General features: G+C 39.4%; 1 protein-coding gene across 3 annotated transcripts in view; it reads right to left on the bottom strand.

Moving 5' to 3' along the window:
* LOC139749865 (HUWE1-associated protein modifying stress responses) overlaps positions 1–22,674 on the bottom strand; it is a 97,717-nt gene that overhangs the window by 31,679 nt on the left and 43,364 nt on the right. The window contains exons 4-5 of one of the 3 annotated variants that reach the window (XM_071664214.1): positions 13,709–13,845; positions 2,399–4,016 (exon numbers count right to left, since the gene is read on the bottom strand). In XM_071664214.1, coding sequence (XP_071520315.1) covers positions 3,814–4,016; positions 13,709–13,845 — 340 coding nt within the window. In that variant the 3' untranslated portion in view covers positions 2,399–3,813. Of the gene's footprint in view, positions 1–2,398; positions 4,017–4,403; positions 4,754–13,708; positions 13,846–22,674 lie in introns of those variants that run through there. The other 2 variants (XM_071664215.1, XM_071664216.1) reach the window with 2 other exon arrangements.

Here is a 22,674-nt window from a genome sequence, read left to right as displayed (position 1 = left end):
CTTTATCCTAACTAATGTTTGTATTATTTTATCTATCAGCCATAAAAAGGATGATTACCTGGGTGAGCTACACATCTCCCCACACCAAGTATTAAACCAAACTCAGCGAAGAAACTTCAGCAAATACATTAACTGCATCACTGAGGTGCATCTTGTAAGTCTTTAAGTAATTGTAAAGAGACTTTTCTTGAGAGATGCCTATATTCTAAGACCCAGAGACTGAAAAGGATGCATAACAGTCCCCCTGGGTGAGTGATAAAGTTAAATTTTGTTAAGGCAGAGGGTAAATGTGTTACCTGAGCATTTAACTTTGCCAGATCTGATTCTGATGAAGAACCATTAACAGTAAGGAGAGAACACAAAGTAGGTAGTGAATGGTAGGCAGCCAATGACCAGGGAGGTATATCACCAGTACTCCTTGCCTGGGTATCAGGAGAGTTAGTGATGATTGTATACCAAGGGGTACTTCAGTGGTTGTCAAGTTGCACTCCTTTGACCATGGTAGCCGTCTTTTCTTTCTGCCTTACTCACATATGAACTACTGGCATTCTGTCCACAATTATACAATCTCTTTTTGTCATACATAACATCTGACAATATCAAACTCACGTAGCTCATTCTTCGTAAATCTAGAATGTCCTGCGGTGAACACTATGCGCCAGCCCTGCCTTTTGGTAAAATGCTAAGAGCAACAATAGAAGTAGTAAGTAGAAATACTTCGGCATGAGCATAAGATAGAAACATTTGGTAGAAGCAGTACGCAGGAGCATTAAGTGGACATAGCCAGTAGAAACTTTAGGTAGGAGGCTCTGCTAACGCTGTGCTAGAGTAGCTCTCTGCCAGTGGTCTGTTAAGGGTGAGGCACTAAAGGCTATGAAACAGCAATGGAGTTCACTAGTTATGGAGGTTCTACTGATGTGGCCACCCCTTGAAGAAGTTCCATGTGGAACAGACATCAGAGATATGTTACAGAGGTAACATTACTGTTTCTGTTTAGGAAACTGGCAACAGGACCTCAGCATTCTAACTGCTTCATCAGGGTCATATCCATTTGAACTGGCTGAGTTTTGAAAACTTGGAAGTGGGTGGGGCAGAGAGATGACCTCATGTAGGTAGCACAAGTCATAAAGGACAACATTTGGTAAAAGCCTACGACAATTCTCTGGTGCATGCTTGTAATGGCATCAGTCATTTGAGAAGTTTCATCACTTGATCCAGAGATAGGAAACTGGAGACAGGCAATAAAAAATTGCTACTGCCTTGTCTGAAATGACAAAAATAAAGAAGTTAACATATAAAACTAAACTGTTTAATAGTGGAGAAAGCGAGCAAAAAGGGACAACACTACAAAATAATGGGCAACAAAAGAAACTTGACAATAACCAAGACAAAATAAAAATCATTGCAGAAAAAAGCCTCTGTAAAATACAACCAATGACTGAATGCATACAAACCAACAGAGGCACAATGGTCCTACAAGTAACAGTCCATAAAGGAATCACTTGGAAAAGTCCAAGGAAGGAGCTATTAGTGGAGGAACCATTTTGGAGTGAGAACCACTTGTCGAGGGGAAACCACCAGGTAAGGAATTGGTCTGAGGTAGGAACTATTACATGAGGTAGTATATTAGAGTAAACCAAAAGACAAAGGAATAGTCCAAATGGAAAATGCTAGCCAAGTAAGCAATTTGATGTAAGAGAAAACTGGCAACAGAATGGCCTACAATGTGAGCTGCTATTCGAGTGAGCACCTGAAAAGGGAACAGCTAACTAGTGTTTACAAAATGTATCAAGTAAAGCTTTCAACAGCTTTCAAGCAAGTGAGGAGCCAAAGCAAAATGTGTGTTTTAGACAAAACCTGACAACAAGAAACACATGAAAATTATATGTAATGAGTACATATTCCTGCAAATACTTATATTTTTTCATACTTGATCACCATTTTCCATGTTAGTGAGGAAGCACCGGGAACAAATGAAGAAAGGCTGCATCCACTCACATATATTCTGCACTGAAACTAAAGCTCCCTATCCACAACCATGCCCCACAGAATTGTCCAGGGTAAACCATGAAAAGTTCTGTGAGGCCTGGTTGTGGATAGGGAGCTGTGGCTTCAGTGCATTACACTAGACAGCTAGAAAATGAATATGAGCAGATGTGGCCTTTCTCCATCTGTTCTTGGCGCTACTATGCTAATGCATAAAATGGCGATCAAGCATGAAAAAAGAGAAAAGCTTATGCTTTACAAGCTTTTGCATTTAAAACTGAAAGTTCAATTTTGAAGACTGCACTGTATCAATACGTAAAGACAAACATAAATTTCTTGATATATGATCACTTGTTAGGCACATTTCTTACTACAGAGTTGTAGGGTACTGCTCTGAAAGACAAATTCAGAGGACCTGTTAAACAGGGGATATGCTAAACTTTTCTGAATTTGAAATATGTAGTCCTGAAGCAAATATTACAAAAGGGAGACCTCTTCCTGCAGTGAGGAATATGAAGCTACCAAAATGGCCCTACAATCTCATCCAACAAGTGCACCTAGTGAAAACAAACCTAAGATCAATTTTCATCTGTATATCTATCAACACTAGCTCCACTCCAAACCTTATGGGGTGGATCATGCATATATATAACATCCGATATCACTCAAACACAAACTCAAGCAAGCATACCCAGTGGATGAAGTAAAACACAGACTTACACTCTTTTAAAAGTGCTTCTTACTCTTTTGCTGTGCACATTATTTTGATCTGTCAAGTGAGAACAACACCTTCATTCACACTATCTCTGTAAATAAAATGCTTCCACTGCATCTGATCCCTAATCACTCTTGACATTTTGAAATAACTTTATTCAATTCTCTCACTGCATCTATCAATCATTTCCTTGGCAAACCTTTATCACATTGAGAAATCCACTAACATGCAAAAGGGAGGAAAAAGATGGAGAGAAAGAACCATCAACAGTCAATAAACCTGGACTGTGTTGGCTGATTACATTCAACAAAAAACCATAATAACAAGGAAAAACCCAACTATTTGTTCATCCCCATCATAAAATACAAACAATGATAAAACAGTACTTGTGTCTGCTTCAATGACGGTCTCTACAAATGTTTAAACTGAGAAAAAGAGGGATGTAAAGTGAAAAAACAAGAAAAAACATTTGCCTAGGTGAGCAAACAACAAGAAAGTAATGGTTTGACTGTGTTCTCTAAAAAAAAAATAAAAACAGTGGTTTATGCAGAACAAACCTGTCCTGTGGGAAACATGGTGGGATTACCTACAAGATATTTTTGGGATTTGACCTGTCATTCCAGAACAGAGTAGGCAACTCACTCATTTTCCTTCCTAACTAACTGACCCCTTTTAGGAGAAACAGACACAAAAAATTTTAAAACAATGATACTATATCTTTGCATGAAGGGCATTAGCAATTTCTGTACCTATCACACCACCGGGATACTAATGGCCATATTTACAAATTAATATTTGAATTATGGAAAATATCTCAAATGACTGACTTGCCACAATTTTTTCCATCATACATGGCTTCCTCATTTAACCTGAGTCAAGCAACCGTTTACAGTTTGACCCAATGCTTTGTAAATTTGCAATTACATTACTACCACAAGCCACCCAAGAGAATTCAATGGTAAGCTGAATCATTCAAAATCCGACATGGGACACTGAAACTAGTCTTTGCTTTGTTACATAATTTCTTCCCTAGAAAATTTTACCCGCTGAAATATTCTTAGGCACAATGAAATACGTTTTAACAGAAAAGCGGCCTAGCCTACAATAGTTTCTTAGGTATAACGAGAGCGTTTGTGTTGTGGTGAATCCATAGTGACATCGTGCATTGGGGAAGAGGAAGGTGCAGGCCGCTTATTTCTTGCAAATTCGTCACATATAAAGGCTTGCAACTCAGGCAGATGGGTGGAGTTTCGACGACGTGAGGATAGTGTGGGTGACCCAACTGGTGCTGGACGTACATTTATATTGGGTTGACCTGAAATATAGGAAGGAAAAAATCACAAATATTTATTGTCAGTCTTGACAAAACCTCTTACACATGCGATTCTGACGATCTTGATTTGCCATACCATCCTCCACTTTTGTTCTTTCATTTTGTTATCTGTTCTCTTATATCTACTTTTACAATTATAGCCTCCTTTGCTATATACAGGGGATGCAGACCCAGAAAAGATCATTTCAGGTGAAACAGCTAAAAGTGAAGACAGGTTTATACAGCAGGGGAGGGAGTTCATTCTAGAACCCCTCCCCAAACCTGGTATCCCTAGTTTTGGACATTAAAAAACAAAACACTGAAAGTATATACACCTAAGCCATATAAAACTGTTAAGAAAGTATATAAATAAGTACAGTATATACTTCTTAATACAGCTTGTAGTTTTTAGCATGAAGTAATAATGTACTTCAAAACACCAACTACAGGTTGGTGTAGTGATACGGTGGTGTTAGGGCACCAGTCATCAGCATGTAGCAGCAGCAAGGGCAAGAGAAATGAGCTCCTCAAGTAGGATACTTGGTGTAATGTTGGCCAAGAGAAAGCCTCGCTGATTCACAAAGATTTTAATTTTGTCAACATTCCATCTGAATGTCCATAAGCTAAACTTGTTGACCACATCTAAGTGCTGCAGATCCCTCACCATTCATTTTTTTCATCATTCTTAATATTGCAGGCTCCAGTCATGAAAGGAAGTCCACATTTGGGCCAGAGCTTAACTGAAATATGGAGAGGTTAAAGTAACTGATAAAGACAAGACAAAAAAAAAAAAAAGTATTCACGAAATTTGGAGGAAATGAAAAACCTGTCTCTTAAAAAAACCATTTCACAGTTACTGGTAAAAATGTGACAGGGGAGAGTGTTCCAAACTTCGAGGTGTAGGTAAAAACCAGTTATCAAAACATCCCACTGTTGAGTTTCCAATGGCCACAAAGTAATCATGAGAAGTAGCAGCTTGCTAAGTACTCCATGGTCTAGCTATTGATGGGACCACACAAGCAGCCAGCTCTTGGGAGCAAAAACCATAGAAATACCTAAAAAAAGACAGAAAGTGTACCAGCACTGCAGTATAGGGCAAGTGGTTCAAGTTTTGGGATTAGCCTGGGAGAGCTGATAAGTCGGACCATTTTTTACTAAGTCTGTCAAGTAAGGATGCAAAGCTAGACCTACCTAAAATGTGAGAGCAGTACTCCATACAAGGAAAGATTAATCCTTCATACAGTCAGAGCAACTGTACAAAAGAAAAGAAATTTCAACATTAGATAGAACTCCCAGTTTTTAGAGGTATTCTTAACTATTTCTATAATGTGAAGTTTCCAAGATAGGAAGCATGTTACAGCAATAACAAATACATTCACTAGGTCAAGAGGAAGAATTACAGATGTCAAAGGAGATAGGAAAGCTGTGAATAATACCTGACAAATAGATGGGCAGAAACCAGGTTTTAGACACAATAATCTAAACCAGTTTTTGTGCATCCTACTAAGGTGTCCTCCCTAATTTTAAGTTCATTGAGGAAGTTGTGTCAAAGTGAGATGCAGATCAAGAGAGAGAAGGAAGAGCAGATTTAAAGGATGTGGAGAAATGAAGTGTTGAGTAATCAACATATGAGTGCATTTGGTTATTTGTAACTGATATTGTTGATAAAAAAGGATAAAAGTGTAGGAGACCAAACAGAACCTTTTAGGACACTACTGTTTATGAAGAAAGGGGGAGAGGCTGATCCATCAACAACCATGAAGATAGATCCACGAGAGAGGATGTCAGGTAGGAGGGAGCAAAGTAAGGGAGGGATGCCAAAAGAGGGGAGCTTAGAGATGAGACCCTAATGCCACATCCTGTAAATAGCTTTGGATATATCGAGCAACTTCGTAGAATTCCCCAAATTCTTTCAGAAATTGGTAGACAGAAAAGGATATCATCAGAGGATCTTGCCTTATGGAAGCCATAATAGTGTTTAGAGGGAAGATTGTGAGATTCAAGATGTGAGAGGATATGGGAGCTGCAGAGGAATTCAAAGATTCTGGAAATATAACATTTAAAGCAAGAAGATGATAGTTAGAAGGGTTAAAATGGTTACCATTCTTTGAGATGGAATGTACCAATGCATGCTTCCTTAAAGAAATTTTTGAACAGAAATGGACCAGACAAGCAAACACAAGCGTAAGTTCAAAGGCACACTCTTTCAATATACAGGGAGGGATTCCATCAAGTCCATTAGCCTTGCTTGTGTCAAGAGAAGGAAGTACTTTACAGACAGTCAAAAAAGAGATAATATGGAGGGGCATGGATTAATAAGAGGAGCAACAAGGGGTGAAGGAATGTCAATCATTCAAAGTAAAGTTAAAGGAGAAACAAAAACCAAAGAGAGTTATTTGTCAATGTAAGATCTTATACAGACAAAGCCATCAGAATGGAAAAGTGAAGTGTGCTACATATATAAAATAAATCAGAGATAGTCCATCCCTCACTCTGTGTGGGGGTCATTTTCTGTAAAAACCTGAAACAATGAGAAATCACATATAGCTCTGGCGGACTGTCCAGTTACCTTTACATTATATGGCTACTGACATCAAATAGACTTATCTAGCCATCCTTTACTTGTTTGAAACAGCTCAGCTTCATTGTCTTCTTTACAAAAACACTCATAAATCTTCAGAGATTTAGACCTGAGCTAAGGATGCTTTTCTTCTTCATCTCATGCTCTATGTATAATGAGAACAATTTCTCCATCTTTACGTGGACACCTAACCCTTGAGGTTACCTTGGCAGACAATGAAGTAGTGGACCACAGCATTTAAAAATTTCCCTACATTATTCATTTTGCAGAATGCAGCTTCATCCAGGCTGTAAGCACACCCAAGCACTGACGCTCCCTTACCAGCATCAGCGCATCGCAAGACTTACAGCTTCATTCTAAGGTCAGATATTGTTGGACATTTGGATGCCATATTAAAATAACATACACACAGCAGGTTGCTTGAAAATCACATCAGCAGGTATACCCAAATGGCACAAGCAGCACAGATACACACACAACAGTGGTAACTGTAACACTGACCCACTAGCAGGAACAGGGAGTAGTATACCCAGGGCCCATGCCTATTCCATCCACTAAACCCTCACTGAAGTATGGCACGCTTTCTACTGTGCTGATGCTCCCTCACTAGCATCAGTGTGTCGTAAGATATCTAATTCATTTCTAAAGTCAAAGAGGTTCTTTTCAGTTTAACTGCTGATTCTGGGATATGTGTTGATACTGGATGTTTGGATGCCATAATAACAAATGCAAACACAGCAGGTTGTAGGAAAATCACATTAGCAGGTATACCTAAATCATACAACGGTGGTAGCTACGAGACTGACCCTCTGGCAGGAACATGGCACATTCCAATCAGTACCCATTCCTACTCCACCCACCATCCTCCAGAGAGTTTTAGTGCACTTGCTAAAGGACACACATCTAAAATATTCTTACCTATTTGTAAATATCTTACATAGAAGAAATACTAATTCATGTAAGCCATTAGGCATGACTAAATTCCTCAATCTTCTTCTACTGCTTGGTAATGTTGAAAACATTTATCATGCTGATGGTGAAGTCCTTCATAAGTGCTCCCTTGGACTCATCCTTAGTCAGTCTCTTGCACAACTCCATCTTCTTATGCTTCATGTGAGACACAGATGGTTTTGAGGAGCTGATAACTCTTCAAAGAGGCCATTGTCCTTAATAGTAATCATGAGTGCAAAAAACAAAAAAATGTGCAAGATTAGCACACAACACTGCACCAAAGAGCACATGGAAGACAACAAACAATCACAAATGCCACAAAACACCTGAGAGCGAGTCCACTAATCACTGCGACACACTGCGAGCACAATTTGAATTTTTTTTTTTTTTTTTTTGCCGCTGTCTCCCGCGTTTGCGAGGTAGCGCAAGGAAACAGACGAAAGAAATGGCCCAACCCACCCCCATACACATGTATATACATACACGTCCACACACGCAAATATACATACCTACACAGCTTTCCATGGTTTACCCCAGACGCTTCACATGCCTTGATTCAATCCACTGACAGCACGTCAACCCCGGTATACCACATCGCTCCAATTCACTCTATTCCTTGCCCTCCTTTCACCCTCCTGCATGTTCAGGCCCCGATCACACAAAATCTTTTTCACTCCATCTTTCCACCTCCAATTTGGTCTCCCTCTTCTCCTTGTTCCCTCCACCTCCGACACATATATCCTCTTGGTCAATCTTTCCTCACTCATTCTCTCCATGTGCCCAAACCATTTCAAAACACCCTCTTCTGCTCTCTCAACCACGCTCTTTTTATTTCCACACATCTCTCTTACCCTTACGTTACTTACTCCATCAAACCACCTCACACCACACATTGTCCTCAAACATCTCATTTCCAGCACATCCATCCTCCTGCGCACAACTCTATCCATAGCCCACGCCTCGCAACCATACAACATTGTTGGAACAACTATTCCTTCAAACATACCCATTTTTGCTTTCCGAGATAATGTTCTCGACTTCCACACATTCTTCAAGGCTCCCAGAATTTTCGCCCCCTCCCCCACCCTATGATCCACTTCCCCTTCCATGGTTCCATCCGCTGCCAGATCCACTCCCAGATATCTAAAACACTTCACTTCCTCCAGTTTTTCTCCATTCAAACTCACCTCCCAATTGACTTGACCCTCAACCCTACTGTACCTAATAACCTTGCTCTTATTCACATTTACTCTTAACTTTCTTCTTTCACACACTTTACCAAACTCAGTCACCAGCTTCTGCAGTTTCTCACATGAATCAGCCACCAGCGCTGTATCATCAGCGAACAACAACTGACTCACTTCCCAAGCTCTCTCATCCCCAACAGACTTCATACTTGCCCCTCTTTCCAAAACTCTTGCATTCACCTCCCTAACAACCCCATCCATAAACAAATTAAACAACCATGGAGACATCACACACCCCTGCCGCAAACCTACATTCACTGAGAACCAATCACTTTCCTCTCTTCCTACACGTACACATGCCTTACATCCTCGATAAAAACTTTTCACTGCTTCTAACAACTTGCCTCCCACACCATATATTCTTAATACCTTCCACAGAGCATCTCTATCAACTCTATCATATGCCTTCTCCAGATCCATAAATGCTACATACAAATCCATTTGCTTTTCTAAGTATTTCTCACATACATTCTTCAAAGCAAACACCTGATCCACACATCCTCTACCACTTCTGAAACCGCACTGCTCTTTCCCAATTTGAAATATATTCATGTTTTAAATTTTCAATTTTTTTCAGATATTGAAAATTTGCCAACCAAAACTGAAATACATACATTGGTCTGAACATTTTGTTGTCTTGAATTATAGATAACATAAGTTCTACTCTATCAGGAGAGAGGTCGCAGCAGTCAAGAATATGGGTGGGGTTGGTGATAATCCTCCATGTCATTGTACGGATGGCAGGGGGATGGACCCCCTACCATTTGTATGATGACCATTGAAATCTTGGTAGAAGATCCCAGCTTGCATGGTGGAAGTTTACACATTCAGTGAATAGAATTTGTAGAATTCAGAGAGCAGTAGGCAAACAAATGAAAAACAGTAGTAGTTGGGAGACAGATTTTGAGCCAGATAACATAAAAATTTGGGAACTTAAAGTCCTATAGGCATGCCAAAGGTGTTTGATGTTGGAATATGCATTGACACTACTACTGAACTGGACTCATGAGTGAAGCAGGGACAGGAGAGAAAGAATACCATTCACATATCTCCTGTACACAGCCAAAGGAGAAAAAGAGATGCAGGGATGAAAGAATGGAAATTTTCTCATGTATCATATTTCTAAAATGGAACAGGAAAAGTAAAGTGAAGCTTTTTCCTTAAAGATTCAGTCACCTGATTTCAATGTTAACTCGCTAAGACTAGAAAGCCAAAGATGTAAGGCATGTGTACGTGTAGGAAGAGAGGAAAGTGATTGGTTCTCAGTGAATGTAGGTCTGCGGCAGGGGTGTGTGATGTCTCCATGGTTGTTTAATTAGTTTATGGATGGGGTTGTTAGGGAGGTAAATGCAAGAGTTTTGGAAAGAGGGGCAAGTATGAAGTCTGTTGGGGATGAGAGAGCTTGGGAAGTGAGTCAGTTGTTGTTCGCTGATGATACAGCGCTGGTGGCTGATTCATGTGAGAAACTGCAGAAGCTGGTGACTGAGTTTGGTAAAGTGTGTGGAAGAAGAAAGTTAAGAGTAAATGTGAATAAGAGCAAGGTTATTAGGTACAGTAGGGTTGAGGGTCAAGTCAATTGGGAGGTGAGTTTGAATGGAGAAAAACTGGAGGAAGTGAAGTGTTTTAGATATCTGGGAGTGGATCTGGCAGTGGATGGAACCATGGAAGCGGAAGTGGATCATAGGGTGGGGGAGGGGGCGAAAATTCTGGGGGCCTTGAAGAATGTGTGGAAGTCGAGAACATTATCTCGGAAAGCAAAAATGGCTATGTTTGAAGGAATAGTGGTTCCAACAATGTTGTATGGTTGCGAGGCGTGGGCTATGGATAGAGTTGTGCGCAGGAGGATGGATGTGCTGGAAATGAGATGTTTGAGGACAATGTGTGGTGTGAGGTGGTTTGATCGAGTGAGTAACGTAAGGGTAAGAGAGATGTGTGGAAATAAAAAGAGCGTGGTTGAGAGAGCAGAAGAGGGTGTTTTGAAGTGGTTTGGGCACATGGAGAGGATGAGTGAGGAAAGATTGACCAAGAGGATATATGTGTCGGAGGTGGAGGGAGCAAGGAGAAGAGGGAGACCAAATTGGAGGTGGAAAGATGGAGTGAAAAAGATTTTGTGTGATCGGGGCCTGAACATGCAGGAGGGTGAAAGGAGGGCAAGGAATAGAGTGAATTGGAGCGATGTGGTATACCGGGGTTGACGTGCTGTCAGTGGATTGAATCAAGGCATGTGAAGCGTCTGGGGTAAACCATGGAAAGCTGTGTAGGTATGTATATTTGCGTGTGTGGACGTATGTATATACATGTGTATGGGGGGGGTTAGGCCATTTCTTTCGTCTGTTTCCTTGCGCTACCTCGCAAACGCGGGAGACAGCGACAAAGTATAAAAAGAAGAAAAAAAAAAAAAAAAAACATTAACCATGGATAGAGTTGTGCGCAGGAGGGTGGATGTGCTGGAAATGAGATGTTTAAGGACAATGTGTGGTGTGAGGTGGTTTGATCGAGTAAGTAATGTAAGGGTAAGAGAGATGAGTGGAAATAAAAAGAGCGTGGTTGAGAGAGCAGAAGAGGGTGTTTTGAAATGGTTTGGGCACATGGAGAGAATGAGTGAGGAAAGATTGACCAAGAGGATATATGTGTCAGAGGTGGAGGGAACGAGGAGAAGTGGGAGACCAAATTGGAGGTGGAAAGATGGAGTGAAAAAGATTTTGAGTGATTGGCGCCTGAACATGCAAGAGGGTGAAAGGCGGGCAAGGAATAGAGTGAATTGGATCGATGTGGTATATCAGGGTTGACGTGCTGTCAGTGGATTGAATCAGGGCATGTGAAGCGTCTGGGGTAAACCATGGAAAGCTGTGTGGGGCCTGGATGTGGAAAGGGAGCTGTGGTTTCGGGCATTATTGCATGACAGCTAGAGACTGAGTGTGAACGAATGAGGCCTTTGTTGTCTTTTCCTAGCGCTACCCCGCACACATGAGGGTGGAGGGGGATGGTATTCCATGTGTGGCGAGGTGGCGATGGGAATGAATAAAGGCAGACAGTGTGAATTGTGTGCATGGGTATATATGTATGTGTCTGTGTGTGTATATATATGTGTACATTGAGATGTATAGGTATGTATATTTGCGTGTGTGGACGTGTGTGTATATACATGTGTATGGGGGTGGGTTGGGCCATTTCTTTCGTCTGTTTCCTTGCGCTACCTCGCAAATGCGGGAGACAGCGACAAAGCAAATAAATAAAATAAATATAAATAATAATAACCATTCCATTTACATACAAGGTAGAACTATATGGCAACACTTCCACTTTCATTTTTAATTTTGCTGCTATGGAAGCTTCTTGATGGATATTTCAATACTAAAGCTACAATTTCTTTTGTATTATTCCTTTTTCATTCTAATGTGATACATTTTCTTTCTCATCATTACAGAAAAGGAGGATTTGTTAGTGTTGTATGTATGGTAAACAATTAATCAAGAATGTGCAAGCCTGGCTCTGGCATTCTGTCACCTGTAGCACCCTATTATCCCTTTACGTGTCTCATCTACAAAAGCAGGCTAGATGCTCATTTAGTCTTTCTTAATTGATCTATTGGCAATGCATATCACATGTATACTAACATATGCTATAAACATATGTTAGAAGGAATAGCTGAAAGCACTACTATCAATCTGATATGTAATATTTTGTTTTAAGGACACATTCATTCCATCAACAATGTAACAGTAAATCATATCTTTGTTGCTTCTTTAATTCAAGCGGGCTATATGTCCCATTTATTTTTGCAGCAGTCAATCATACATGCATTCTACTATCGCAGATCAGATTTCATAAAATCCATATGAAATGAATAATATGACAATCCAAGAAATAGAAGTCTTTTTGAATTTTCCACAAGCTGCCATATTTCATTAGCTTGAATTATTCTGAGAATATGTTTCAAGCTACTTAAATATGTCTTTCCTATACTTACTATAACCTTGGTCAAGACCTCAGTAAATTAAAGATAATAGTAAATTAAAGAAAATACATCTTTAGCTGAGGTGTTTTGACTATCATAGGCCATAGTAGCAGAGCACAAACATGAAAACTGTAGTGGCAGTGAAACAATGAAAATAATGATAACTGAATGGAAGTCTTGACATGAAGAAACTGGGTATTAATGAGGATGGTTGAAGGGAGGGGTTAATTACAGGGCAGAATCAAAAGTAGCACCAGGGATTCAGATGTCTAACCAAGCTCTGGTCATGGTCCAGGATGGGGAAGTGCACTTCACCTATCCTGGTGCTACCACATGTAAGTGAAATCCATCCTACATTTTCTGAAAGCAAACCTTAGTCAAGACCTTAGTAAATTAAAGATAATAGTAAATTAAAGAAAATACATCTTTAGCTGAGGTGTTTTGACTATCATAGGCCATAGTAGCAGAGCACAAACATGAAAATTCCAGTGGAAGTGAAACAATGAAAATAAAGATAACTGAATAGAAGTCTTGACAAGAAGAAACTGGGTATTAATGAGGATGGTTAAAGGGAGTGGTTAATTACAGGGAAGAATCAAAAGTAGCACCAGGGACTTAGATGTCTAACCAAGCTCTGGTCATGGTCCAGGATGGGGAAGTGCACTTCACCTATCCTGGTGCTACTACATGTAAGTGAAATCCATCCTACATTTTCTGAAAGCAGTGTTAGAAAAAAATCATGTGCATAGTATGGAAAATGTGTACCTGCACATCATATCTCTGAAAAAATAAATAACAGCATTCTGAAGTTAGTGATCAGGTTGAAAACAGACACGGTAATTGCACCAATAATGGTTCCACTGCGGAAGAGCCATAGGAAATGAAATCACTCTAGAAATCTTAAAATATTACAAAAAGGCCTTAGTATCATTAATGAAACATTGAAGCTTCTACCAACCTGAAATCCCTAGAGCTTCTCTGAATGTATTGAGATCTGGATCTGGATTGTGAGCATGGGAATGTACATTGTGATGATGAGGACTTGGCAAACGAGGACTCATGCGCTCTAAGGAGATACGTGTGCGTGGTGACCCTCTGTGAAAATATAAACAAAAAATCACACTTTATCTCTCTTTTCTGTTGTTTCCTATGCATACAGAAGATAGACAGTCCCTTTTCCACATCTATAAGGAACTTCCTTCCACTCACCTTTGGTCTCCCCATCGACTTCCTCTCACTCAAAGCAAATGATCTTTCTGTAATTCCTCTGTTATAAATTATTTCTTTCTGTCTGTAATTTCTTGATCTGTTGTTATTTATCATGTTAAATATTTCACTCTTTAAAAGGCTTTATCTTAAATATCATGGACATCTTCACATCTAATTTATTTTCATCAACCAAATCCATCACTACCACTCACAATCTGCTCATCATCCTGTGCAGTCAATCAATCACACAATCATTAAATCAATCAATTACACCCACAAATAAATCATCCATAATCTAATATCAATTCTAGATAACAAATACAATAGATTACAAAAAAATGGATTCAGAAAAAATGTACAGCATATGTTAAACCAAAAGCATGAGAAAATATCACCAGCTTGGTCACCCCAGATGAATAAACATTGATTTAAAAGAGAAGACTCAACAAAGAACTATATCAATCATATCTGAAATAATGAAGCTGAGTTATAAATAGAAGGGGGACAGTGGCCATACATTTGTTCAAGCTAAAAGAGGGAAGACTAAGAAATGTCTACTATCTTCATTTTTCTAAATCAGACTAACACTGTCACTAGAGAGCAGTTCTTAAACATTATCACTAAAAAGACTGGCTGGAAGACACAACAAGACACTTGTCTGTCTATCTATATCTCTGATACCTGTTCCAACTGGACCTCTCTCAAAGGGGTGGCCATGGCAAAGTCTCGATAACTAAAGAACTCCAGTGCTGCTTCTTAGCCTTTAAGCAGGGGGCAAGTCTAGCAGTGTTTGTAGAGGTTCCTACCTAAAGTTCCTAATGACTATTTCTATCTAATGCTCCTACTTACTACTTCTATATAAAGCTCCTACCTACTACTTCTACCAAATGTTTCTACTTACTAATCCTGCTTAAACGTTCCTACTTATCACTTTTACCTACTGCTCTTACCATTATGCCACAAGGCAGGGCTAGCGCATAGTGCTCACCACAAGAAAATCTTAGCGTATGAAGAATGAGCTGTGTGAGTCAAGTGTTATACATGACAAGGAGAGGTTGTGTGTTGTGGACAGAATGGGTCAGAGGAATGCAACTTGACAACCTAAAGTGCTAGCTCACTTAGCAGATGTCACTAACCCTCCTGATACCCAGACAGGTAGTACTGGTAATATACCTCCCTGGTTGTTGGCTGCCTACCAGCTTGTTGAAAAAAATACATATATAGAAAAGTTGTGAGGTCATTCCATAATAATACAGCTGTGGATATAAAGACAATGTTAAGGGAAGAAACTGACTGCAAAGATTCAAAGAGTTTAAAAGACTGCATACTAGAAAAAAAAGAAAAAGAAAGGAAGAAAGGGTGAAGCCCTACAAGATTAAAATGCCATTACATGAAAAGGTAATTACAAATAGATATCTGCATCCATTTTCACACACACAGTGTCAGCAAAAAACCTTGTCTACTTTCTACATAATTTCAAAGGTAATACACAGCAAAAATATATTGTGGTACAAGCATATGATGCTCTCAAGGTGAAATCATCATAAATATAGTCACTGAGATTTAGTGTTTCTCACAGTGTGAGCAATTGCATCCTGCCTCAGAGTACCTAAGGCTATATTTAAGGAAGGAAGTTCTTTCTTTACTCCTCCTAGCTGCCACTTCATTTTGGGAATTTCACTTTTGGGTGCTAGTTGGTTCATCCCTTTCTAAGGAGGAGAAAGCCCAAATTCTCACCTGAAGGCAAGTAAATGTGGGTACACATGAAATCTATAGGTCCACTGGGTGCTCATAATGCACAATCAGGTGGCAGTTTGCCAGAACTTATGGCCTCCCTGACAAAGTCATCCCACCATAAAACCTATCCCTGGTCACCCAAGGAAAACTTATAGATCCACAGATATACTCCTAAGGTGATAAGCATTGAAGTAATCCTGCATTTCAGGTGCTGAATTCAAGAAAAGCCAACCAAAACTTCGAGGAAATGTCTCTCAAGGATCCATCCCTCAAGCCAGTTGCCAAACCCCTGCTTACAGGGGAAATTAGGTGTAAACTACTCGCATTAGCAAAGAAATATAAGGACTAGAAAGAGTAACAGTGGAATAAGGTATACCAAAACTTTTGCTCAACTCTCCATTCACTCTTATGTATGCATTTACTACTCTATAGGTTTTCACATCATCCCTACCCCATATATCCTAAACCAATTCCATAAAGCATCCCACACAACACTGTCATATGCTTTCTCCAGGTCCATTAAAGCTGCATACAGCTTCTTATCTTTTAGCTAGATACTTTTCCACAGTCAATTTCACCACAAAAATCTGATCCACACAACCTGTACCTTACCTAAAACCCCCTTAATCCTCGCTTATTCTACATTTAGTTACTTCCATCACTCTATCAATCAATTCTCTTGCATACACTTTTCCTGGTATACTTAACAGATTTATTCCCCTATAACTGCTACATACATCTTTAGCACCTTTACCTCTGGAGATGGTAATCAAGGCCAAAGAAGAGATGACAAAGTACTAAAATGTAAGTGTGCAATCACCTTTACAAACATGAGGGGGGATTTTTTTTTTTTGTTTTCAGACTCTGTATGCATAAATGATTACAAAGTTGGTAGAAAAAGAACATGATTTTATTGGGATGCAGGAGCAAGAGGTCAAAGAGACAGAGGAGAATGGAAAAGAACTTGAAAGATAAGAAGATATTTCAACTATAGTGTCAGGACAGATCTACAGTGATAAGGATAACACTGTGGACCTTTAAAGACTGCAAAAGCATAACAAGTAAGAATAAGTCCATTTAAAAGGTACAAAATAAGGGGAACTAAGCACAGAATATTCTAAATGTCAAGTGAATTTATGTATCATGACTACAGTCTCACCAAAGAACTTCTCACTTTAACAAGGGTCCATAATTTCCATGCTACCACATGCAGTACAGCCTTGGAACTTCAGGAACTCCTGGAGAAACTCCAGAACCCTTTTAAGAAAGGGTAACTGAGGCAATCACAAATAAATATGCATCTTAAGGGCAAATGAAAGCTGGGATGTGTGAGCATCAACGAACTTCCGGGAGAACAGAATAATGTCTGAAAGGCAGTTAATAGTGTGAAAAAAGCAAAAAGGAAACACACGAACATTGGCGAATGGGGCATCTACGGAAGTGGTAACAAGCGGATCCGAGATGAAAAGATGGAGTGAGTAATTTGAAAGATTGCTAAATATGTTTGATAACAGGGTGGCAGATGTATGTTGTTTGGGTCAGGGAGGTATGTGCAGTAAGAGACACAGCAAATGGTGTAATGAAAAGAAAAGAGGTGCTGATGTTCTTGCATAAAATAAAATTTGGCAAAGTGGCTGGCATTGCAGGTGAACTGATTAGTTGTTGACTGATTAGTTAGGTTTTAAAGGTGTATGGATCTAGCACACGTGCCATACTCTCCTGATAATGAACCCTCAGTGCATCTAGAAGCATTCCTCACACACCAAATATCTGTAGCATCTTCCACAAGGAATCTCTATTAAGCCCTGTCATGCACTTTCTCCATGTCTTTAAATGCCACATACAAATCCCTATCTCTCTCCAAGTATTTCTCACACAACTTCTTCAAAGCTAATGTCCTCTATCACTCCTGAAACCACAATACTCCTCCCCAGTCTGAAGCTCTATGCAATCCACTATCCTCTCAATCACCACTTTCTCATACAACATAACAAGTACAGTAAAGTAAAAGTAATAGATTTATACTTCTAAGATTCGAGCATTTACTTTTATTTCCTCTGCCTTTATGTACTAACACTATACAGGCATTCTACCAGTCCTTAAACACCTAATCTTGGGCTACACTGGCTTTGAAAATTCTGCCAAACCAATCCACAAACAATATTCAGCTGCAAACTTATCTACTATAGCCACTTTGCCACATTTCATCTAGCATAAGGCTTTCACCAGCTCTTTTCTTTTCACTAAAACTCATGACCCTTACTTTAAACACACGACATCTAACACATTCAACAGTCCTTTAAAATACCCACTCCATCTCTTCTTTGTCTGCTACCACTTCCCCATCTGTTCCCCTCATTGCTGTTCCCATTTATTCTTGTCTTCTCATATCATTCACCTCCTTCACAAATTTTTTCTTAGTCTCCCACTCATTTGCCGTCTTTATCCAACCCTGTACTTTCCTCTTGACCTGCTGCTTCTTCCTGTATACCTTCCAATCACTCACATTCCTTCCCTGAAGGTACCATCCATACAGCTCTCTTTTCTGCTAAAAATCAACTTCCTCATCCCACCACCCTTTCTCATGTGCCAGTCTCCTACCTTCCACATGCCACACTTCACCTACATACGTCAGCACTACCTCCCTAATTAACTTCCACTCCTCTTTGATTTATTCATGCTCTCCTTCTAATCTATCTATTCTCATCTTATACTCTCTTGCCTCAATCTCTTTGCACAGGCCTCTTTTCCTAACCCACCTATTTTTACCACCCTCTTTCCATCCATGTAATTTTCATAATTCCTAAAGCAATTCAACAAATTCACACCAACACTCACAATGAAATGACCAGGCAATCCATTAGTAGCCCTCACAGAACATGTACACCTAATGGTCTCTCCTTTGCATGCCTGTCAATACTCGGGAAGTTGGTGATAGCTTAAAAAACTACAGGGAAATTACATTTCTTGTGAATCTAAAATCCCCCTCCCTTTTTTGCCAGACAACCCAGTCGTGGGCCGATAAGGCCTCCTGTTGGCTGTTTTTCTCATGTAAACTCATGTACATAAGCCAGAAGTGACCATTCACTCCCAAGTCACCCATATGCATTAATATATGCACATTTTTTCAAATCAGGGATTCTTGCATAGAACTCAGCATGTTTTTTACCATTATCACCTCATGTCCCTAAATTCCACCCTCAATTGCTACGTCAAAACTTATAACACAGAATCTAATAACCTAACTTATACAATCAACATACACTTGCATAGCATAGCATACCATCACCCTGACTAAACCATGTCTACCTATCCTAGGATATGAAAACCTATCCTGAAGTATGAAATCCCAGCCATATATATTTTCTCTCACAGAACTTCACTGAATCTCTTTCCATAACATTCCAAATTCCAATTTTCTCCTTTCCAATCTCAAGTAATAGACCACAGTTTCCTGGTAAAAACAAAACCAACCTATAACTTTCGTCTTAATAATATCAAGCTCATTTAACACCTCTACAATGTTTTCTTACTCTTAAGAAAACATATTGTGAAGGGTGATTTTTTTGCAAAAGAGAAAGGGACTTTCAAAAGTTGATCCATTTATTGTTGAGCAATAAAAACATTCCACTTGCCTGTTCCTACTGTCTCTGGTAAATTCATCACAGTAAAAAATTATGAACTTCCAATCAACCCTGATGGTTGTATGGCATTTTTTGCACACACTCTCAGGTTTGTAGAGGTACTGTAATACCAGGAAGTCACCAAGATCATTTAGATTATAAAATCTGCTAAATAAATCTAAAAGTTTCAAATGCCAACAACCATACACAAAAGCCATCACAAGGTCAAACCAAACCTGAATGAACATTGAAGTATATGTAAGGGGTCAAACCAAACCTGAATGAACACTGAAGTATATGTATGGGGTGTGCCTGTCATAAACATCTGAAGAAGGCTATGAATACAGTTCAGTGTTGTCTTTTATACAAAATCCCATAAATCTCAAAAGGGTTAAACCAAATATAATGGATATGGAAACAGGTGTTATACTGTCTACATCTAGGAGAATGGGATACCACAACCAATGTGACGAAGAGAATGTTAAAACTGTTAAGATAGATTTAAATTTTAGTTACACTATAATAAAAGAGCAGGCTAATGAAATGTTTATTCCTCAGCAGTAAAGGGATCCATTTTTAAAAGTCCCATTTGCTGTTGCAAAGTATATCAAACATGAATCTTTTCTTAAAATGTTTTAAGAATCAACATATAGGTTATTACACATGACTGTTGTCACATCTAAATGTGCGTGAGGTAAACAACAAGGCAGAAAAGTTCTCCAAAAATCAGTTATCACTGTAAGAATTATGTACAGTATGAACACTCAAATGAAAACTTAATACCAAAAATGTATTCCTGAGGATATATCTATGTCAGTTTTGCAAAATGTAACTTTTAAAAAAAATTTCCCCTTCCTTCATAATCCTATTCACTGAAAGAAAAGATCTATCTATCTATCTATCTATATCTCTGACACCCGTTCCCTCTGGGAACTCCCAACTCCTCACCAACCAATCAACAACACGGTCACACCTTTCTTAATAAATTCAACTGCAATACCATCCCCTCCAGCTGCCTTGCCACATTTCATCTTCTACAATGCTTTCACCAACTCTTCTCTCTTCACCAAACCACTCTCCCCAACTCTCTCACTTTACACATAACCCCAACTAAAACACCCTACATCTGCCACTCTATTGTCAAACATATTCAACAGTCCTTCAAATACTTACTCCATCTCCTCTTCACTCCATTACTACCTGATATCACTTCCCCCTTGCCCCTTTCATCAATGTTCTCACATGTTCTCTTATCTTTTGCAAATCATTAACCTTAATATATATCTGTTGATCATCTCTCTTACTCATATATGTGCATTTGTACATATCTCTCTTTTTAAACCAGGTATTCCTAATCAACAGTTTTTTTTCAGCGTACAAATCCACAAGCTCTTCACCATTTCCATTCACAACACTGAATACTCCATGCGCACAATTATACCCTCAATTGCCACATTACTCATCCCCGCATCTAAATCACCCATCACTAATACCCGGTCTCGTGCACCGAAACTGCTGACCTACTCACTCAGCTACTCCGAAAACACTTGCCTCTCATAATCTTTCTTCTTATGACCAGGTGAATAAGCACCAATAATCACTCACCTCTTGCCATCCACTCTCAGTTTTATCCACTTCAATCTAGAATTTCTTTTCTTACACTCTATCACACATTCCCACAAATCCTGCTTCAGAAGTGCTTAGCTCTTGTCCTCTCATCTTCTCTCCTCAAACATACAACCTATCTTTCCTTTCTTCTCATCTTGATTGCATCCATACACATTCAGACACTCTAATCTGAGCCTTTGAGGAGGATGAGCACTCCTCATTTGACTCCTTCTATTTCCTCTTTTGAATATTGAAAAACAGGAAGGAAAGGGATTCCAGCCATCCACTCCCACTGACTTTAGTCACCTTCTAGGACATGAATGGAATACAAGGGAAGTATTCATTCTCCCAAACCCCTAGACACATATATAAACACACACACAAACACACACTCACACAAGAGCAAGGTCATTAGGTTCAGTAGGATTGAAGGACAATTGGGAGGTAAATTTGAGCAGTGAAAAATTGGAGAAAGTGAAGTGTTTTAGATACCTGGGAGTGGACTTAGCAGCAAATGGAACCATGGAAGCGGAAGTGAGTCACAGAGTGAAGGAGGGGTGAAGGTTCTGGAAGCGATGAAAAATGTATGGAAGGAGAGAACGTTATCTTGGAAAGCAAAAACGGTTATGTCTGAAGGAAAAGTAGTTCCAATAATACTACATTGTTGCAAGGCATAGGCTATAGATAGGGTTGTATGGAGGAGAGTGGATGTGTTGGAAATGAAATGTTTGAGGGCAATATGTGGTGTGAGGTGGTTTGATTGAGTAAATAATGAAAGGGTAAGAGAGATGTGTGGAAATAAGAAGAGCGTAGCTGAGAGAGCAGAAGAGGGTGAGTTGAAATGGTTTGGACATAAAGAGAGAATGTGAGGAAAGACTGACAAAGAGGATATGTGTGTCAGAGGTGGAAGGAAAAAGGAGAAGCGGAAGACCAAATTGAAGGTGGAATGATGAAGTGAAAAAGATTTTGAGCAATCAGGGCCTGAACATACAGGAGGGTGAGAGGTGTGCAAGGAATGGAGTGAATTGGAACAATGTGGTATACCGGGGCCAATGCGCTGTCAATGAACTAAACCAGAGCATGTGTAACATCAGGGGTAAACCATGGAAAGGTCTGTGGGGCCTAGATGTGGGCCTTGATGTGAATAGGGAGCTGTGGTTTTGGTGCATTACACATGGCAACTAGAGACTGAGTGTGAATGAATGTGGCCTTTTTTGTCTGTTTTCCTGGCGCTGCATCACTGAACCGGGGGTAGTGATGCAGTTTCCTGTGGGGCGGGGTAGTGCGAGTAATGGATAAAGTCAAGCAAGTATGAATACGTACATATGTATGTATGCATATGTCTGCATATGTGTATGTATATGTATGTATTTGTGTGTATGTGGGCATTTATGTATATATATATATATATATGCGTATATGAGTGGATGGGCCATTCTTTTCTGTTTCCTGGTGCTACCTCACCAACACGGTTAACAACGATTATGTATAATAAATAAATATATACAACTATCATTTTCATCATACTTGATCACCGTTTCATATGTCAAAGAGGGAACACCAGGAAACTGATGAAGAAAAACTCATTCACTCAGACTTACACACACACACACACACACACATATAAATATATCTATTTTATCATTATCATACTTAATTGCTGTATCCCACATTAGCGAGGTAGCACAAGGAAACAGACGAAAGAATGGTCCAACCTACCTACATACACATGTACATACTATTATGA

This window comes from Panulirus ornatus, chromosome 8 (assembly GCF_036320965.1).
Source record: "Panulirus ornatus isolate Po-2019 chromosome 8, ASM3632096v1, whole genome shotgun sequence".
Taxonomy (NCBI): Eukaryota; Metazoa; Arthropoda; class Malacostraca; order Decapoda; family Palinuridae; genus Panulirus; species Panulirus ornatus.
The sequence above is the reverse complement of the archived record's forward strand: the minus strand, read 5'-3'. Positions and strand labels throughout refer to the sequence as shown.